Genomic DNA, 22,881 nt, shown 5'->3' on the forward strand with positions numbered 1-22,881 from the left:
CATAGTCTTTTTAGCACATTTAGTACAGTTTCAATGTTCTGCTGCTATATAAAGCCACAATAACATGTTTATTGTGTATATAAATGTGTAGATTCTGTGTTTTTCTGCTGTAATATGATTTATGGTCCTCCTCTTTTCTCCATGTGTGTCAGTTTGTGGCTCATCCGAACTGCCAGCAGCAGCTTCTGACGATCTGGTATGAGAACCTGTCAGGTTTGCGGCAGCAGTCCATCGGGGTGAAGTGTTTGACGGTTCTAGGCGTCACTGTCGGATTACCTTTCCTCGCCATCGCCTACTGGATCATGCCCTGCAGCAAGGTGACAAACAAGCACATCTCTGCTTCTCTGACTCTTCAGAAGAGAAGATGACCTCTGTGTCAAGGGTGTTATTTCACACACTATCTCCTACTTACTCCGGACAGCTGTTTTAAACACACTGATGTGACATTTCTCATGTATAAGATAACATGTTAGTGTAGGTTTCTTCTCTATGACCATTACATTGTATCAGAACCACACAATGTCTCTTCAATATCTATATCGTTCATATTATATGAAAGATACATTAATTAATTCAGGCAGGTCTTGACTGCATTACATGTCCATATCACTTCGCCACATGATTTCGGTTATTCCAAGGTCTAAAACAGCAAAAGAACCAAAACGACACTGACCAAGAAAATAAATATAGTAAAGAACACGATAAAAATGACATCATTTTCATGTTTTTGCCACAACATTACATAGTATTATGTACAGAAAACACCTTATCTCTTTCTCCTGCTCTCTGTCCCTTACAGATGCACACACAAACAGTGCTGACACATACTCGCACACATGGAAACATTTGAACTCGTGCACAGAAACGTGTTTGAAGCGGTGCTCTGACAATTTTATCAGTGAAATAGTTTAGCAAGGTAAAAGCTTAACTTACAGTTTTGCTATTGGTAGAGACACTGCTGCCAAACACTGTTGAGAGACACACAAACCCAGGTAACTCACATGCTTAATCTCTGTCTCTCTTCATAACCGCATTAGTCTGCTATCATTGGCTCTAAAATGACTTTTTGGAATTAGCAACGGAGGCGTGGGATGAGATGCGTTAGAAATTAATCCTACACAAAAGAGTGTTTTAAGACAAGAGTGTTTTAAGTCACAAATGTCTTGAAACACATCTAAACAATATTTGAGGTGTGGTAACCATAATATTAACAGAATTATTGACGACAGGCTTTTGAATTATTAGAAAATAATGCATACCTGAGGTGTAATTTTGTAATAATTCAACAGTTAATAATTATATTATATTATATTATATTATATTACATAAAACAGATAGTACCGGTCCTTGATTCTGATTGGTTGAGCCACTTTCGAAGCTGTTGTAAATTACACTACAAACATACTCCTTTGTTTACTCTGTGTTGCTCGGAAACCACATTGCTGGAGCCACTGTTTCTGAGGAACTACATTGATTGGTGGAAGAATACTGTTTTTATTAGATAGACTAGATTAGATTAGATTTATTTTATTTTTTAATAAAGTTTCGAATTATCAAAAAAATCAATTTTTCCCTTAAAATTCATATAATGGGTAAAAGCTTCACCTTTTCCATAATCACATATTCATAAAAACAGACACACACACTCAAACTCTATTACAGACTGACTCTCCTACAAGCAGAAACACAGTTAAACACTCATTGACTGTGATACACACTCCAGATACACACTGTTTTTACGGCCACTTCAACACACACCATCGCATGGAGACATATGAGACACTACACACACACACACATGCGGCGGGCAGCTTTTGTCAAGGGTTTGGGAATGAAATGTAATCAGAGCTTGTCAGGCAGGAAGTGCTGTGAGTTTCTAGAGACGTGTGACACACACAGTGAGAGAGAGAGAGACAGAGGAGGACAAAGAGCATTTGAGGTTCTCAGGAAGAGTGTGTATTTGTACTGGTTTGGGTGGTTTATGAGGACACGTCATGTGTCCCTATAATTTAAAAGAATTAATCATTTTGTGTGATTGTTTTTTTTTTTTTTTTTTTAAATCAGAAAACATGCACATATACAAGAATGTGTGTTGTGTGTGTGTGTCTGCCTGCCTGTCTGAAAGCCTGAACTAGTTAATTCACAAAATCAGCAGCCTACTAAAGAGGTTGACTTGCACAACAAAAATGCTAAACTTAAATGTATTTTAAGTTCACGTATCTGAAACACTCCTCATCCTTGCATGTTAGCGTCAGATTGAAATAAGTTGTGTGATTCACATGAAGATGTTAGCTTTGTAGAGTGTTCTAATTCAGTCACTTATGAGGGTCCTTATAAGGGAGCTGCCTATTTCGAAAGCAAGACAAGAGTGTGATTAAATCTCATTAGTGTTTAAACTCTGACTGTCAGAGAGAGACGGGGGATAAAAAGCCAAGCAGAGATGAATGCTGACTGATGATGATGATGACGATGATGATGATGATGAAGGTATTGTTTGCAAGAAACTTTACCTCGAGGGCAATCAAAACCTTTACTTCATCTGTGCTGAGAAAAACACTGACTAAATGAAATGATTTATTTTGGACAATAATCATTTCGTTTCATAAATCTCCAGTAAGAGCTAATTCATCTGAGAGAAACTTCTCTGTTTTTGATGAATGTGTTTATATATGTGACCGAATCTTTTAAAAATAATATATATATATATATATATATATATATATATATATATATATATATATATATATATATATATATATATATATATATATATCACAGTAGGATTATTCCATACAGATTTGTGTGTTTGAGTCTCTATCTTATAATCAGAAGATACAGCACGTGTCAGAAACAATATGCCCATTGCCATAGCAATAGAAAATATAAACATACTTACAGATTGTGATTCAGTGGAGCCAGCTGCTCCAAATAAACTAAGCTATTTTTCAAGAGTAAGCACTTTGTTTATCCCGCATTGAAGACTAGAGAAGCAGTTGTCTGAAAAATAATGGGAACACAAAAAAAAGATTGGGTTTTTACTGCCGTGGAAAAGTGGGAAAAAAAGAAGAATTTTAACCACTGATTCTTTGCAGCCTCATCATTCGGAAGTGAAAATAAAACAAATTTACTTTGACAGTGGCTTCTCGACATGATGTTAGATTTGTATATTCTATTAAATAATATCTCATGTCGGTCTTTCTCCCTTTCAGTTGGGTCAGATATTACGGAGTCCCTTTATGAAGTTTGTCGCTCATGCCGTGTCGTTCACCATCTTTCTGGGCCTGCTGGTTCTGAACGCGTCGGACCGATTCGAGGGAGTGAAGAATCTCCCCAATGAGACGATAACAGACCATCCACGGCAGGTGTTCCGCGTCAAGACCACGCAGTTCTCCTGGACCGAGCTGCTCATCATGAAATGGGTTCTGGGTAAGGCCTGGGTTTGTGAGAGTGTGTGTGTGTGTGTGTGTTATTCTAGTTCTCACAGCGCTGTCTGTCTGCACAGGTAGTTGAAGGTAAAATTATGCTGATTATAGATGCGTTTCAGTGCAGTCTTTCACCATATCTGTATGTGTGTGTGTTTGAGTGTGTGTGTGTGTGTGTGTGTAGAGGAAAAAAAATGCATGTTTTATTCTATTTTGAGAGAAGGTCATTGTCAGGTGAGTTTATTTTATAGTAATTTAATTAAATAGTAATAGTTTTAATAATATTTTACATATTTAGGGTCAGGGATGTGAACAGCCACTGGTACTGCAGATATTAATGATTTCTAGATTCATTCAGTTTACTGAGAGATGTGCTATTACTTTATAGATTTTAAAACCTGTACTTTTTATTTTTATCGTTTTATCAGTATCCAATGGAAGAACTCACAATCTTTTAACAAAACCAGCCATAAAATTAGGCTTCTTTCATTATGGGCACTTTTGTCAGATTTATTAGAATAAATTGGGACTTCAGATTTTGTTTGTTTGTTTGTTTATTTATATATATATTTTTAAGTAATATTTAATATTATTAAATTATATTATATGGTGGATTTTTATATATCTTTATTTATCTGCGTCTAAGACAAGGGTCAAATGAAAGTGTGACAAGTGTGTGTGTTTTAGGCATGATCTGGTCGGAGTGTAAGGAGATCTGGACTGACGGGCCGCGTGAGTACGTGATGCACCTGTGGAACGTTCTGGATTTTGGGATGCTGTCGATCTTCGTGGCGTCCTTCACCGCTCGTTTCATGGCGTTCCTCAAAGCGTCTAAAGCTCAGCTCTACGTCGACCTGCATGTCCCCAACCGTGACATCAGCAACGCATCACTTCCTGCTGACATTGCCTACTTCACATATGGTGTGTAAATGCATGCAGAACTTCACATGTCTGTCAAAACTCTTGGCCCCACCAACATTTAGGTGACTGGAAAAATATGAGAAAAATACAGTTGGGAAGATGGGAAAATCTGGCGAATCATTTGAAGAACATTTCAAGGTCACATTTCACTCAAAAATCAAATATAAGAAATATGATTATGTTCATTAAAGGTCTATATGTTTTTGCAGTGACATTATTTGCATGATACAAAAATATATGAATAAAGGCTAATTCAAAACTTTAATACATACAAAACAATATATAAATAATACTAAAATAGCACTAGTCAGTACTTTGTTTGACTAGTCATGCATACATTATACATACCTCTGAGATGGTATGTTTAGTATAGAGCTGATATATGCAATCAATGCTGCTATCTGCTGGTGTGAAAGTGATATCGCAGCTCTTGAAATCACAATCATATACTGTATGTATACATACATTAAGAGTGTGTGCACTGGTGAAATCTTTGAATCAGCTTTACCGTTGACTGTGTGTTTGGTCTTCATTGAGTTCACTCAGAGTCCCTGAACAAAGCCTTCATTAGCATTCTCCACCTTCGACGTCCTCCCTCCGATTCTCTTTGAATCCAAACCATCAAACCCTGAACATGCGTGACATTACTTTACCATTCCTTTTCATCTGAATCTGCTTCCAGGTACATACTGTGCCACAGTACAAGCTCTCTGTGTGTGTCTCTGTTGCAGCGAGGAACAGGTGGAGGCCGTCGGATCCTCAGCTGATCTCGGAGGGTCTGTACTCCATCGCTGTGGTCCTGAGCTTCTCTCGCATCGCCTACATCCTGCCGGCCAATGAGAGCTTTGGCCCGCTGCAGATCTCTCTTGGACGAACGGTGAAGGACATCTTCAAGTTCATGGTCATCTTCATCATGGTTTTCGTGGCCTTTATGATCGGCATGTTCAACCTGTACTCATATTACCTGGGGGCCAAATATAACCCCGCCTTCACCACGTGAGTGACACACAGTCATAGCAACACCCTGGCAGCCACACGCACAGCACACTACACGGTTTATGAAGATTATCATCCTTCTAACTATTATCCATGAAATGTTCAATATATATATTTTTTTTTGATTAAATAGTAGATTACTTAACATTAGAATTGTGATTTACATATGCATAATTGTAATCAAATGACACATATTTTACATTGCGCATGCAACACAGTAAAAATTATGCATAAATAAAACATCAAATATTTACATTAAACAATTCCTTGCTCAGACTGTTTACTATTACTGTGACCTGTTGAATAAAAAATATTTGTGTATAAATAAAATAAATTCAAAAATCTAATTTTATTTAATATGGCTGTGACCTGCAGCTGGCCAGAAATATGTAAAATTATAAACTTGATATTGACTGAATAGAAAAAAAAATATTTATAATGCATAAGAAAAATATACATCAGATATTTACATTAAACTTTTCTCACTGAAATTAATACCGCTGTGACCATCAATTGGTCAAACATATATGAAATTATTAATGTGATCTGGATGGAGTAGAAAAATGTATCATGCAAAAATAAATCTAATATTACTGTGACTTTTGGCCAATAATCTGTAAAATCATGTATATATTAAGTTTTTCTGAATAGAACAATTTTTACATTACAAGTATACATTTTGTAACAGTCTCTAAAGGAAGATGAAGAAGACCAGGATAAATCCCCATGAAAAGTTTTTAATGATGTAATCCCCATAAAACTCAGGCAAGGAAACGATTCAGGTAGAAACAAACATTATTAACCAACAAAATACAAAACAGGAAGAATACTATACGACAGCTGGCAAGGGAAGTTGGGGGGAGTTGACTAATGAGCAATTTAAAAACCACCATGGAAAACAAACAAGGTAAGAGAAGGGAAATACAGAAAACGTAACCAAACCAAGGGTGGAACTCCAGAGGCCAGCCAAGATAGCTGCCCACAATGTAGTCGACGGTGGGAGGAGCCATGTTGGAGTAGAGGCTGACAACACCAGGGGGCCGACTGACGGAGACTGAGCCGATGGATGAGGAGCCCAGGATGGAGTCAAGCAGACGGAGAGCCAGGGTGACACTGAGGATCCAGAGAACCAAGGTGGAGCTGAAGGCTCATGTTACTGAGGCAGAGGCGGGGCTCTGTTAGACCACGGCGGAGTGACTGAGGATGGAGGCGGAGCCGGAAGAAAAGAGGAGCCTGACAGAGCCAGAGGGACAGAGGGACAAGACAAAGTCAGAGGAGTGGAGTCCCGAGGCGGTGGTTGGTTGATGACTGACCAAGGCGGAGCCGGAGGGATGAGGGAGCCCGGTGGAGCTGGTGGGATGAAGGGCCATGGTGGAGACGAGGGCTTTGAATGGAACAAGTTGGAGTCCAGGGCTCGGAGGCTCGGAGGCTGGAGGTGGAAACAGGGGATCCTCATGCCCAGGCTGAGCTGAAGACTGGAAGTCCTGAGGTGGATCGAAGCGCCCAGATGGCATTGACTGAGGGTGAGCTGAGGGACTGGCAGGCACCAGCAGAGATGGAGCTGAGAAACTGGCTAGATAAAGAGGAAGTGGGAGAGGAAGGTTGGGAAGGGAACACAGGAGGACTTGAGCTTGGCGGAACCAGTGGAGACACAAGAGAATATAACCTCCCCAAGCCAGTCTATTAGATCCACATCATATAGTCCAGTGACCAGTTGCAGCTCACCCTCAGTGGCGGGAGTGTGGGCGGGGTTTCCCTCCAAGCCCTCGATCTCTACCAAAACTCCCTTGGGAACGGAAGATGTTGCCGGGTCACCCACAATTCTGTCTCTAAAGGTAAATGAAGACGACTGGGATAATCCACAACAATTTATTTAAAATTGTTTTGATGTAGGATATGAGTTTAGAATCATATTGAAGCTGAAAGCCACAAGTCTACTAATGCTTCATTTGAAATTGTATAATATAATCTGTAAAACTGAATTTTATGAAACATTTTCTAAGGCCATGTCATGTGTGTTTTTAGAGAAGGCTAATCAATTTGATTTATGACCCCTGTCATCTTCTGTAAACTCACATGTAAAGCTCACATATGTCACATATAATCTGAATTCTGCCCCATTCATGATTCTATTGTTTTTACAAAACAAGCCTTTCACACCTCCGCCAGGTATGACACATTATCCGCATTGTAGTGCCTTCCAGTAAGTCACTTCAGACGCCTCAGGGGTTTCAATAGATTCTTGGTTTATTCCAGTAAAAAATAAAATGTGATTTAACTGATAAATAATCCATAAGTAAATAAATTGAAAACCATATGCCTGCTGGCGTCCATTCATTTCCAACATCAAGTTCAAACTCCTTTGTCTGCCACTAATTGGCACAGGTGTGCAATTTAACTCATTCTGTTCCAAGGCCTTTCAAGACCACAATATCATAATTCACCAGCAGGGGTCACTAAATTAACTTAAACATAAATATCATATGGCTGGCTCCTATGGCTCCTACACACCGGCCCTCTTATTGCTACCGGCTATATAGGTACAATAATAACTAAACAGAAAACATGGAGCCATACATTATAATATACACAGAAAAGATAAATTTGTCAAATCATCAATAATCAGAATCATTCACACGTATACAATACATAAATGTTTGTTTCAAATAAAAATATCACATTTTTCAGTTCATTCAACAATATCAGTTCGAATTAAAGTTCATCAATAGTTCTTTTTTAGAGTCCTTCTTGTTCAATATATAATGTAAACAACAAAACATGAGTCCATTATGCCACAAGAGGCATTGTGCATTCAAAGGTCAATTTCAGTGTGTATTTATGTGTATACGCGCATGTGTGCACGTTGCAAGAAATTTCTTGCTCGAATAGTCCTTGGTCCATTGTGCGCTTGTAAAGATCAGTACATATAAGTTCTTACAAGGTAAAGTAATCATCACATATACATTGGTCATTCATATCTACATGTCATTTTCCATCAATAAACAAACCTTTGTAATTGGTCTGTCTATAACACTTGTCTTTGTTTTTAAAGTCAAACTACGAACAATTCCCTTTGAATCTTTCTTTGTGTCAATAACCTTCCCTAACATCCAAGATCCCCTAGGGGCAGTAGGGTCTGCAATTAACACAATGTCACCATTTGCATAGTTTCTTTTCTTTTTAAACCATTTCTGTCTCTCTTGTAGGTTTGGAAGATATTCTCTAACCCATCTTTTCCAAAAAATATCAGCTAAGTATTGTATTTGCTTCCATCTACGTCTACTATACGTGTCTGATTTCTGAAATAAGCCAGGTGGTAATGTAGGTTGCCCTTTAAGAAGTAAAAGGTGGTTGGGCGTTAAAGGTTCAAGGTCATTTGGACTATCCGGATTTGTGGTAAGTGGGCGACTATTCATTATGGCTTCTACCTCACAGATGAAAGTGTGAAGAGATTCATCATCTAGAATTTGATCCTTTGTTAGTGATAGAAGTGTTTGTTTGACCTGTTTTATTAACCTCTCCCATACTCCTCCAAAGTGTGAAGCGGCAGGTGGGTTGAAAATCCATTCTATGCCCTTTTGTTGCAGAGCAACTTGGAGTTTGTGGTTTTGGTTCCACTCTTTTATGGCCTTCTTTAGTTCAGAGTCAGCTGATGTCAGGTTAGTTCCATTGTCAGATCTTATTTGACGCACTTGCCCTCGTCTGCATATGAATCTGCGGATTGCATTGATGCATGAATCAGTGTCAAGTGAATTGGCTATTTCCAAATGTATTGCTCGAGTTGTGAAACAGGTAAAGATGACACCATATCTTTTCACTTCACTGCGTCCTCTTTTTACTACAATTGGACCAAAGAAGTCTGCTCCAACAAAGGTAAATGGTGGTAAATCTGGTGTTATTCTTTCTTTTGGCAAGTCTGCCATTTTTTGTTCTCCTAGGTTTGAATGTAAGCGTTTGCAGAACACACACTCAGACCGTATTTTTCTAGCAAGGGAATTTGCTGCTGGAATCCAGTATTGCTGTCGCAGCTTGGCTAACATGTGATTCCTTCCACAGTGGCCAAGTTGTTCATGAATGTGTTTCAACACCAGTTTGGACACATGATGGTGTTTTGGAAGGATCATAGGATGTTTTTGGTCCTCTGGCATAGCCATTTTGCTTAATCTCCCTCCTGTACGAAGTATACCATCTTGCAGAATAGGATCAAGCTTACGAATGTGGCTCTGACGACTGACGTGAGTGTTTTCTTTTTGCAAGGTTTCGATTTCTTCTGGAAATGCCTCCATTTGTGTAAAACGTACGATTGCATTTTCTGCTCTTTTGACATCTTCTAAAGTAATCTGCTGTACATTCATACATTTTTTGATGATTTGCATTTTTCTTTCCATCAGACATTTTTTCTCTGCATTTGAGTTCTTACTTGTGTTGGTAAGTATTTCCTTTCGTTTGTGACTTAGTTGCAAGAGAACGTCCTTTAGCTTAAGTAACCAAGCTACTGCTCTGGTTAGATTGTTCCAATTTGAGTGATAGTGTATGAATGTATGAGTAGGATTTTGTTCTTCCTTTACAATTAAGTTCATGATGAGAACGTCCTTCTTCACTTCCACATCAGCATCCTCATCACCTTCATGCGTTTGTGTGAAAATGTCGGAATTTGTCCATTCAGATTCATGACATTTGAGGAATTCTGGACCATTTAGCCAAGCCTTTGAATTCAGAAGAGCACTGGCCTTGAGACCACGAGATGCACAATCTGCTGGATTTTGTTTAGTGTTTATGTATCTCCATTGTTTTACCTTGGTAAATTCTCTGATTGTGTTCACTCTATTGGCCACGAATGTTTTAAATCTTTTGTTCTCATTCTGAATGTACTTCAATGTTGATGTACTATCTGTCCAGAAAATGGAGTTCTCAAGAGCAAGTTGTAACTCTGCTTTGATCATTCTATCCATTCTTACCGCAAGAACTGCTGCAGTGAGTTCCATTCTTGGCATTGTAGTATGTTTCAGTGGTGCAACTCGTGATTTCCCCATTATAAATGAGGTGTGCACTTCAAGTTTTGAATTTGTGAGACGAAGGTACGTGACACAGCCATAACCACTTTCAGACGCGTCACTAAAGTGGTGTAGTTGTGCAGATGTTATTGGACCAAAGCTCTTTGGCTTGAGACATCTGTTGACACTGAGCTCCCCAATGCAACTTAGACCTGCCATCCATTCACGCCACATCTCTATGTAGTGGTCTGGTAGGTCTTTGTCCCAGGCGAAATTGAGCTTGCAAAGATCTTGCAGAATGTTCTTAGCAGTGAGGACGAATGGACAGATAAAGCCAAGAGGATCGTATACTGAGGATATGATGGACAGTATTCCTCTTCGAGTATATGGCTGCTGTTTCAGGCTCACTGCGAAAGTGAGTTTGTCTCTTTCTATGTGCCATTGTATGCCAAGAGTTCTTTCTGTAGGAAGATCATTGGATTCCAAGTCAAGGCCTTTGACCTCCTTTGCTCTGGCTGCCTGTGGGATGGACATTAGTACTGTTCTGCTGTTACTTATCCACTTGTGCAAACGAAAGCCTCCCATTGAGCAAGCCTTTTCAAGCTCTTTTAGCAACATCACAGCATCAGTTTCAGTGGGCACTGATTTCAAGCAAACATCTACATAAAAATCTTGCTTAATTGTTTCCACCGTTTCTGGCGAAAAGAGATCTTTGAAATCTTCGGCAGCTTGTCTGAGGGCAAAACTTGCACAACTTGGTAAAGATGTTGCCCCAAATAAATGCACTGTCATTCTGTGTTCTTTCAAAGGTAATCCTGTGTCACCATTTGGCCACCATAGAAAGTGCAAAAAGTCCACATGCTTCTCCATAACTCTTACCTGGTGAAACATGCTTTCCACATCTGCCATAAGGGCGATTGGCTCCTGGCGGAAACGCAACAAGACACCTACCAGATTACTGGTGAGATTTGGACCTTGTATTAATTTGCTATTCAAGGATGTTCCCTGGAAGGATGCAGAGCAATCGAATACAACTCTTAGGGAGCCCTTCTTTGGATGGTGCACTCCATGATGTGGAATGTACCACACCTTTCCACTTTGTGTTTCCAGTTCATCAACTGGCACCGCTTCTGCGTGACCTTTTTCAAGCATTCCTTCTAGAAATGCAGTATACTCTCTATGATATCGTTCATTCTTGTCAAATTTTCTTTTCAGAGACATAACACGTTGCTGTGCCTGTTGGTAGTTGTTTGGCATCATTACGTCATTTTCTTTAAAAGGTAACGGTAAGTAATAATGCCCATTTCTCAGTTCCTTCGAACTTTCCATCATAGACATGAACCTTTTGTCTTCGACTGACATCTCTGATTTCTCCTCAGCTGCAAGTTCTGGAAAATCCTGATGATACTGTTTAATCAACAAGTCATTCAAATCTGCTACAGATATGCAATTAACTACAATACATGAGTGACTTCCTTGCATTTGACATGTTGTTTCTTGCATGAGCCCGTTGACGACCCATCCTAAGGGTGTGTTAACAGCATATGGCCCATTACCTCTACTGTTTATCACCTTCCATGGCTCCATAAGCTTTGCAGCATTTGTGCCTATTAACAACTCAATGTCAGCATCCAATTGTGGAATCTTCACCTCATGTAAGTATTTCCATTTCTCTAGTGATTTTTGTGTTGGTATGTGTCGTTTTTAAACTGGTAATTTTGTTTGAGTATAAACTTCTGGGAGTTTATGATACAGCAGGCCTTCCATATTGCTGACTTCAAGGCCAGAGACTATACTGCTGTGGACACTTTTCTCCTGTCCCATTGTACACAAGAGTATTGTGGTGATTTTACCAGAGACGTTTAACTTTCTTTTCAGTGAGTCAGTACAAAATGTAGCTGAGCTACCGGGATCCAGAAATGCATGAGTATTTATGACTTTGTCAGAATTTGAGACCTTTACTTTCACTGGCACAATAGCAAGAGTGCACTGTTTTGATTGACCGACCTCCATTAGTTCATCATCTTCTACGGATACCATGGCACTACTCAATGGTTTGTTTCCAGTTACAATGCAGTCATCTTTAATTACATCTTTTACTTAAGTATGAATGTGAAGGATAGTTGGATGAGACAGAGAACATGTTTCACATTTCATTCTATTTTTGCATGTTTTGTTAACGTGTCCCTTTGTTAGACAACCAAAGCACATCCCGCTTGTTTTCAGGAATTCTATTTTCTCACTATTTGGTTTGGACTTAAACTTTTCACAATTTTCAAATGTGTGATTTCTTTCACAAAATAAGCAAGGTCTTTCAAGGTAACACTTATTTGCATTCCGTTTGTGTTCATTTTGTGACTCGTTCTTTTTTATTTCAGATGCTTGAGCAACTGTAGTGGCAAAGCTGGTCCTCCCACTAGGTTTGGTGATAGGTTTTTGTGGTTTAGGTCTTGACGTTATTTTGCTCTCCATTGAGATGTGGATGTCACCAAATATTGGATCAAGCATTGCTCTGGACTGTCTATCAATAAAGTCTATTAAGTCTTTGAATGTTGCTCTGTGTTTGTTATCTTGCATGCTACACACATTTGCTCGCCATTTATCTCGCAGCTTATATGGGAGTTTAGACACAATGAGTCTTAAATTAGTGGAACTTTCAAGCTCTTTTAATCCATCAATGTCTTGCATTGTATTGTAGCAGCTATGTAAAAATAGAGCATATGATTGCAACCCATTTCCATCCTCTGGTTTGATGGTTGACCAGTTTAAGGCTTTATTCATGTAAGCAGATGCTATTTTATAGCAGTTTCCAAAATGGTATTCGAGCTGCCTTTAAGCTTCCTTATATGCAACGGTAGGATCCATATGCATGAAGCTACTGACAAGGTTTCTGGGCTGGTTTCTTGTATACTGTTGTAAGTAATATAGCCTGTCATCCATATTTGTAGTTTTACTCTCAACACATTGCTCAAATGCTTTGATGAATGTCCTATATTGAAGAACATCACCATCGAATATGGGAATTTCTCTATCTGGCAGAAGAGAAAGTGTTTGTTGTTTCACTAACATTTCAGTGATTTGAGTTTGACTTTTTAAAATATCAGTGACGTTTTTGTCATAGCCATTTGGGTGAATCGCTCTTTCTATTGGCACTGAAACGCTCGAGTTTACATTTTGTTGTGCACCTAAAGTTTGCCTAGGGTCACTTCGAGGGGCTGATCCTTCTCTCTTGGATTTCATTGGTCTTTGTGCTGTTGCAGGGAGGTTATATTCGGTCGGTGTACCGTATTTATATTCGCCCGACACTGAACGTTGTTCTTCAGCTTCCCTGAATACTTTAACCCTTGCCTCTGCGGCAGCCAGTTCGGAATCTATGACCATTTTCTCTCTTCGTGCCTTTAATTTTGCAATAATATTTGCTTCTTCAATATCAAGGTCAAGTTTATTATTCAAAGCCTGTGCCTTTGCTCTAATAGCCGCGCATTCTTGCTTCAGCCTTCAGATGCGTGAGAGATTCTCGTGATGCGCCACTGAGAGCGCTTGTCGCTTTGCAGCTATGCGTGACACTGTGCGCTACTTGAGATGCGCTATCTTGGGGCTTAACAGTACCAATATCGTCCTGCTCGTCTTTCTCATTATCATCATCTTGATCAACCTCGAGCCAGTTCGTGACATCATCTAAGAAGCCTTTGAAAAGGTGATATTTGGGTTGGTACCAGTCTAAATCATCAGCCTCCTTTTCATATTCATCTTTTATTAATTGTTGTACAGTTGCTTGTAAACTAATAAACTCAGCAAAAAATCCATCAAACGAGTTAACTTGTCTCCTGACAGTTTCTTTGTCCTGTCCTGCTTCAATAAGACTGTTAATTTAATTTCGTTTGCGTGTTAAAACCCCAAGCCCCTTCGTGTTGCAATTAACTTAAACAGTTGTTTTTCTTCAGACGAATCCTGCTCTACAGTCTCTTCGTCAGACATTTTTCAAGGATCAACTCCAAAGTTCAACACATCAATGAGATCAATTTATGTTTATGGTGTAAACACGTTGGCTCATGTTCAAAGTCATTGTAAGAGCTCAGCGGCCCGGTCCAATTCAGCGGTTTACTCACAAACTCCTAGAAGTCCTTGAATCAAACTTTCCAATAGCAGAGGTTTTCAACTATGTAGTGCCTTCCAGTAAGTCACTTCAGACGCCTCAGGGGTTTCAATAGATTCTTGGTTTATTCCAGTAAAAAATAAATTGTGATTTAACTGATAAATAATCCATAAGTAAATAAATTGAAAACCATATGCCTGCTGGCGTCCATTCATTTCCAACATCAAGTTCAAACTCCTTTGTCTGCCACTAATTGGCACAGGTGTGCAATTTAACTCATTCTGTTCCAAGGCCTTTCAAGACCACAATATCATAATTCACCAGCAGGGGTCACTAAATTAACTTAAACATAAATATCATATGGCTGGCTCCTATGGCTCCTACACGCATTGTTTTCTTATCATTATTATTTTGTTTTTATTCTGCCTTTATTAGCATTTGTTCTGTTATTTCAAGGTTTACCAAGACACATCGCTTCAATCTCAGTATATTTTTCCCCTTATTTATTAAAAGCCTAACTATAAAAATACAACAAAACATTTTCTTACGACCTAACGTGAATTATTATGAAAAAAATGCATTATGAAGAAGAAATGCACCTGCTATGTAGCGGCATTAGAGCTAACGTTAGCATCAAGCTACATCAGACTATTTATGAAATTATTAGTACACTTTCATTCAAAACTCACTTTAAACCCTGATCGAGTGTTTTTAATAACATCCTTTTGTGATCACAGGTGGAATTTGGTCGTTTACTGTTGTAAAAATTTGCAATTTTAGCCTTTTACATGGCTGCACAAGTTAGCATTTCAGATGTACATTTTTCAGTGTAGTTATACACATGCCCCAAATCTCAAGAAAATAACATACCAACCATTTATTAACGTAATCGTGTGTTTATTATTTGGATATTTCATGGATAAAGAGGTCTTCCAATGTTGTTGTGGTCATAAGGCAGCTGACGGTGTAGGAAGTTAACTTATAATGACTAATGAGCAAATTAAATCAACAACCATGGAAACAAACAAGGCACGAGAAGAGAAAACTAAACCCAAAACAGATTATAACCATAACATATTTATAGTCTTTAATATGAGTGTTTGATTTCTAAACGTCAAAAAGTTATTGTCATTCTCAAGTTAATGCATCAATTTAAGAAAGTTTAGTTGTACTAGAAAAAAAAAGTTTTTTTCTTTCTTTTTTTTTTTTTGCACTGTGAACAGACCCTAATCAAATGCACTAGATCAAATGCTGTTTTCATTCAAATGTGGGTTTGCATGTACATAAAAATACACTGGCGATCAAGTTTGACTCTAAAAGGTAAACACATCAGCTTCTGTGCGAATTGTCAAAATTTCACCTATAATCCGTTTTATTTAAACTCTCGTTCTCTGGCTGTCATCTTGTATTAGCATGAGTGCGGTTTTCAGCAGTAAGCGCTGATTTGTATTCAGCACACAGATATGTCAGGCTTATCAGAGAATGGTTCAGCTGTAATCTTTTCCAAATCACTCTGAAAATGGGTTTTTAAGTTCTGGCCAGTTGGTTTTGAAGTGGATCCCTGCGGTCTAGCAAACAGAATGAGACACACCTCCGGTCCTCACGGGGGCCATTCAGCTGCACTGCTGCTTTCATTGTCTTTCATTTAAATGCCTCATAAAACGCAACAAACGACTGCTCATTAGAGACAAGAAAATCCTAAGAAGATCATAAACCTCAGTTAGAGAACTTGTCACAAATGTTTCTCGAAAAAAAAATCCTCTGAGAAATAAACATAAATGAGTCAGCTTTTGTCATAAAATACTGAAAAAAATAAAATAAATTTGCCTTACTCAATCTCGTTCTCCAGTAAATATATCTAAACATTTTCAAATCAAGATACATTTACTTGAGAAGCAAAATGACTTAGGTAAATAAGTCTTACTATATATATATATATATATATATATATATATATATATATATATATATATATATATATATATATATATATATATATATATATATATATATATATATATATATATATATTAGTCTTATTTTATATATATAAATCGATATAAAAAGATTTGTTTCAATTTAAATTTTCTGACCCACTGGCAGATATTTGTTCTTGTTTTAAAGCCTAAACGTACAAGAACATCTTTTTATAGATGCTGTTTATTGTCCTCTTGGCTGTGATCATTTCCTTCCTCTGACGACAGCCACAAGTGTTGTTTTCCATGTCTGGGCACCAACCCAGACATGGCGACCATTTGCATCCATGTGTTATTCACACCAAACACGCAACCTATAAATACATTTTAGAATATAAACTGTTTATTGTCTATTCAGTGTGCACTTGCCATTGTACATTAACTTGAATCAAGCCCAACAAACAGATAGTGGATGAGTAATTCACTCCTTGATTTGCATTATAAAAGCCTCCTTTGAGATAGTTTTGCCAGACATAATTATTGTGCATTTTCAACAGGTTTATTGCTAAATTTAGTGTGGAAAAATAGAAGCACTACTGTAATTTGCATGCAGTGTAACTGGTTGCCATGAAAGCCTCACGCGCTTGCTGCTGCTGCTCTATGTGAACGTGAATTTGTAGATTTACTATAGCAAAACTAAAATATGTTTAAAAGTACGACTGACCAAATCGACCATCTGGGTTTGCAGCCCAAGCTCAAACGTCAATGTTACGCCTATGGGTTCATGCCCGCACTGCGAGTTCCTGACCATGGTGACACTGCGATTCTCTGAGACAAAACGCTGCCACTTGGGAGTATCGTCCATGTCTCCTGTCTGCCCTGCATGCCATGGCTATCCTGCAGGTACGACAAGCCAAGGCACTAAAACATATGTCCACGTTAGTGGTCCAAAAGAGGAATCTCTGGCTCAACCTGGACGGGATGAGATACGATAACAAAGTGCACTTCCTTGATGTTCCCATGTCAGAGGCTGGCCTGTTCGGCGACATTGTCGAGGACATTGCCCAGCAGTTCTCAGCTGTAAAGAAGCTGGCTGAGGCCCTTCAGCAAATCATGCCTCGAAGTGATCCTCCGGCTCTCACTGTTTCATCGAGGGCTGTGCCTCGGCCTGCTCATTGCCGTGGGTGCCCTCCTGCGTCCTCCACAGCACCTCCATCCCGTGCTGTGACATCATCAATGCAGGTACGTCGAGCTTCACGTGGGATGGCGGCTCTCTTCTGACAGTTGTTCCGTAGCACATGTCTCAGAGATCCATCCCATATGTAGTAATGCCCCCTGGGTCAGTCCATATCAGTATCTCCACCTGTTACCTCCCTATGGGTAAGATGTGACCTTTTCCTGAAAGGCTCTCTTCCCCATCATTCTGCCAGACTGAAAGATTTGAAGCAATCTTTCATTGAAGGTTGGAATCCCTTGTTTGTGGACAGAACAGCAGCGTGAGCTTCTCCAGCATCGACGTACTCACAATTGGATCCCTCTCTGTACCAAGGTCAGTGGGGCATTGAGAAGGTTATGACCTTCTCCTAGCTTTTGTTTTAATTTTCAAGATATTTGTCTTGATGTTGCGTGATTTAATTAATTCAGGAACGAATTGAGAAGCAAGTGTAAAAATCACATTTTAAATAAATAAACTAATAATTGTAAATCATTTAATAATAACAAAAATCTGCTATCATTGTTATTATTATCATGGTTTTTTTCTTCTCTCTTGCTGGTGAGAACTGTTTTTGAATGGAATAAAATGAATGTGACATTTGCAGTCATGCAGATTTTTGGTATATGCAGATATTTCTAAATGATCTTAACAAAAACTCGCAGAGGGGCATTTTTACCTTCTTAGATTAAACCTGGAGGTCATTTTAATTGCATTCTGCTGGGCCTCTCTTATGGCCTGTTTTTGTTTGTTGTGAAGTGACATACTTGATAATGTCAACTTTTTTAATCATTACAACAATAACAGGACTATTGTAAACAACATATCACGATATTTCATTACTATGTGTGTGAATAAATGGATGCATTAAAGAGATCTCGCTGATGTTAGCCAGTAATGTGGCTTCGGCTGATTGTTTTGCTCTAATTACAATGTGTTGTGTCTGCGCTGCTAGATTTGTTCACTGTTGGTGGGAAATTAGCATGCTGATTAAAGCCATGCACCGCCAGCTAGAGGCCCGTAACAGCCCATGGAAACACTGTTAGCATCGCCATGGTTACGCTCCTCTGTGAGGCCTCTACATGCAGAGTCGAAGCGGGAGGTGCGACGGCGTCCCATCCACATAACTGGGTCTGTCAAAGGAGACGTGGATTTTAATAATTCTGTGCACATCACAGAGTGCCCTGCAGAGACAGGACTGTTTTTAGGACAATAAGAGCTGCGGAGCAGATGTAATCAATGAGAGCCGACAGCCGATTTAATCTGAATCAGAGAAGATCGTTTGCATTTGAGATCAGGTTTTATGTGCACAGTATGCTTGAGGTTCAACATGGTGATGTGTGACTCCTACCACCTATGATAGAAAACCTACCCCAAAAACATTATTAAGAAATGAAAAATGAAAGCTTACTGCCTGGAGGAGGGGATTTTTATTATTATTTGTGTGTTGTTTTGGAACATCATTTTTATATGTAACTGAGTTAAGTTTCATGTAGTGCATGCTTTAAATAGTGTGTATCTGTTTGAGTGTTCAGTATGATGGTGTGTGGTGTCAGTAGAGGGCAGTCCGGATCTGCATTCATCTGCAGCTCCTTATAGAACCATATGCAGCATTTCCTAGCATGCCTTTCTAAAGTTCACACGGAGAATGTGGAACTCATTGGTAATGAGACCGTCAAACACTTCTGCACCTCCTGCAAACATGACTAACCTCAGATGTGAAAGATGGATGCTTAATGGGAAGGTACGAGTTTCTGTAAATAGAGCAAATTAAATATAGCTTCAGAACATGTAAAAAAAAAAAAATCACAGCAGCTGAAACACTAAAGCAGCGCAAAGGTCATGGGTTCGATTCTCAAAGAATGCATGAACTGATCAAATGCAGACTTTAAATGCAACATGTCACTTCGGATAAAAGCATCTGCCAAATGCACGACCGCAGATTGTATTTGCTAAAGTCAGACTGTTCATTAGATATTTCATTTACATTTAGATTTATGCATTCGGCAGGTGCTTTTATCCAAAGTGACTCTCAGCGCATTAAGACCATACATTTAATCAGTTGCATTTTCATATATTTTGTTAGCAGAAGGACAGACTTTAATAAGTGTTTAAATACAACATGAAATTCATTAACCACTATGACTAAAATAATAGTTGGTCTTGTTTAGTTTAATGATTTCTGGTTTTATTATGAATGATTCATCAGTGTATGTTGTTCAAGAGGAAATTAGATTAGCTGTCTTTATTTGGTTTAATTTGTAAACATGTGTTAACTGCATTAGTTAACATGAACTAATTTCTACAGCGTTTATTAATGTTAATATAGGCATTTACTAAAGCATTTAACATTAGTTAATGAACTGTGAAATGACATAAACATGTTATACAGACAAGCTATTATTGATGAATTTAACAAAATTATTATTAGTTTTTCTCTTTCTATGAAGTCCAAAAAGTGTCCCAGTGTTTTCACAGAAATAACCCTCTGAAAAAAAAAAACCTTTTCAATTCTGATTTTTTTTTTCTCAAAATTATATGGTGAATATTTGATGTTTACCATGTGCTTGTGCCGCAAAATCGCAGATTTAACACTGAATATTTCATACTTTTAATAATTTCGCTGACTTTTAAAACATAAAATAGCTAAACTTTCTTGAAAAACTTAGTCACTTAGTTTAAAATCTAGTACTGCTGTAGTACATAAATACAAACTCTACATTTCAAAATGCTGAATAATTTTTTCTACACATAAACTCTGTCGAAACACAGCAAACCCGACCCAAATCCAACAGGGAAATATAATCAGTCATAGCACAGTGACTGCCAAAATACTTGATGGCTTTACAAAAACTGTTTCAATTAACAATCTGTGTATATATATATATATATATATATATATATATATATATATATATATATATATATATATATATATATATATATATATATATATATATATATATATATTTTTTTTTTTTTTTTAGTTTTAGTTTGTTAATTATATATATATATATATATATAGAGAGAGAGAGAGTTTTAATATAGAGTTTTAGCTAATTATAAAAATATGAAAGAGGACAGACTAAGAATGAATTGCATCTATGTTGTTTAGTGCCTGTTTCACGTTTGTTATACAAGTCAGTTAATGCAAATGTGCCACAAAATGTGTTGCAAGTAATTGCACGCCACCATCCTCATGATGCAGGTCGTTTCTGAGTGTTAGGTTGTGCACAATCAATACTGAGGCTCATTTACACATAAAGCAGGTTTGTGCTAAAAAGAATGGGAATGACAATCTGAATACTCAAACAGGCAAGTAGCCTCAGTGTTCATTGATTTCAGCCAGGAGAGAGAGAGAGAGAGAGATAGAGAGAGAGAGAGGTGATGTTGGAGTGTCTCTGTGAAGCGCCACTGCAGGCTTTGCACTTTTGCAGTCCAGAGAAAAAGAACCAGAGGAAACAGGAAGACAGGAACGGACAGAATGAGTGAAAATGTCCTCGGACCAGGAGAGAAAAGGCAAAACTCTCCCACAGGCAGAAGCTGAAGCACATCGATCAGAAAATACTCTCACCGTGTGTGAGGAGCTTGATTTGAGCACAGGATTCCTCTCATAGAGTCTTTTAAAGCTTTTAAAGCTGTGTGTGTGTGTGTGTGTGTGTGTGTGTGTGTGTGTGTGTGTGTGTGTGTGTGTGTGTGTGTGTGTGTGTGTGTGTATGTGTGTGTGTGTGTGTGTGTGTGTGTTTTCTCACCGGGGACCATATAAAAACGTTTCAGAAAATCTTGAAAAATGTCACCTACTGGGGCTTGCTGTCACTCAAGGATTTTGCTGAACTATTTGAAAATGAATAAAAGCATAAAGCCTCAAAAACTCGTTATTAGGAAATTTTTTTTAATTGCTAACATTTAATTTTCACTTTTTAAAAACTTTGTACGCAATTAGCACAACATCCGTCTTTTCTTACCATACCATTAACACAATTTATGTTGTTTTCACAATATGCAGTCAATTAACGTTTCTAAAATGCTTAAATCTTCTTATCATTCAAGCTTACCCAAAATCATTGATCTTTTTAGTCTTATTTACAAATGCTAAAACACAGCATGTCAGAAATGAAGACCTAATGTTCACTTTAAATATAGTATAAAGCCTCTTCTTCTGCAACAACAGCAGCTCAAAAGTATTGGGAAAATCTATTATATAAAATATTATTACAACTGATAAGCATTTTTAAGTAGCAGACCAGTGAAATATTTAGAAATATTTGATTCCATTCTCAGTTGGAGGAATAGTCACAGTGTTGATGTTCTTTCTATTATATCAACATAGAGTAAAAAAGACATCTTTTGATTAGTTTTTTGGATGCAGAAAAACACACAAAATCAGGGAGAAAACAAAAAGAATGCCTGGGAGAGTAGTTGGATCAGAAAAACTTATGAGAAGACGTAAGGATGAAGAGTAAGAATGTGTGCTGGAATGTGTATTTCTATGTTTGTTTGTTCTCCACCTACAGGGGTTCAGAGCCCAGAGAAGAGAGCTCCAGCAAAGGAAAGAGCATATAAAAAGAGTCAGCAAAGAAAAAAGCCAGAGCAACAGTCTTCTTTTATCCCTTGCTTGACCATGTGACTAAAAATCAAATGTGAGACATTCAAACTGACCAATCAGCAGATCACAGATTCACACACTGTTCAAAAGGTGTGACAGTTAGAAACCCCCCAGTGTATACATGTTGGCCTACAGGCCTTGATCGATATCAGCACTTCTGTGCCTTCAGGAATGCCATATTGCCCTTTTGTGACTCAAGATATGTTTGAGACAGGAAAACAGACGTCTTTGATCATTTTTGATCCTACAAGCCTATGTAAGCTTATTTATATATGTATGTATATATATAAACAGGTGCTGGTCATATAATATCATCAATAAGTTGATTTATTTCACTAATTCCATTCAAAAAGTGAAACTTGTATAATATATTTATATTATACTATTATATTATATAAATGTTCATTTATTTTAATTTCGATGATGATAACTGACAACTAAGGAAAATCCCAAATTCAATATCTCAGAAAATTAGAATATTGTGAAAAGGTTCAATATTGAAGACACCTGGCGCCACACTCTAATCAGCTAATTAACTCAAAACACCTGAAAAGGCTGAAATTGTCTCTCAGTCTAGTTCTGTAGGCTACACAATCATGGGAAAGACTGCTGACTTGTTAGTTGTCCAAAAGACGACCATTGACACCTTGCACAAGAAGGGCAAGACACAAGATGTCATTGCAAAGGAGGCTGGCTGCTCACAGAGCTCTGTGTCCA

The 22,881-nt window shown here is 38.0% G+C and overlaps 1 protein-coding gene across 1 annotated transcript in view; it reads left to right on the top strand.

Moving 5' to 3' along the window:
• LOC113070797 (short transient receptor potential channel 7-like) overlaps positions 1–22,881 on the top strand; it is a 75,684-nt gene that overhangs the window by 43,322 nt on the left and 9,481 nt on the right. Inside the window, exons 4-7 of the mRNA XM_026244240.1 lie at positions 153–317; positions 3,210–3,426; positions 4,110–4,343; positions 5,075–5,339. Of these exons, the coding sequence (XP_026100025.1) occupies positions 153–317; positions 3,210–3,426; positions 4,110–4,343; positions 5,075–5,339 (881 nt within the window). The remainder of the gene's footprint in view (positions 1–152; positions 318–3,209; positions 3,427–4,109; positions 4,344–5,074; positions 5,340–22,881) is intronic.

Source organism: Carassius auratus, unplaced genomic scaffold (assembly GCF_003368295.1).
Source record: "Carassius auratus strain Wakin unplaced genomic scaffold, ASM336829v1 scaf_tig00005249, whole genome shotgun sequence".
In the NCBI taxonomy this organism is placed as follows: Eukaryota; Metazoa; Chordata; class Actinopteri; order Cypriniformes; family Cyprinidae; genus Carassius; species Carassius auratus.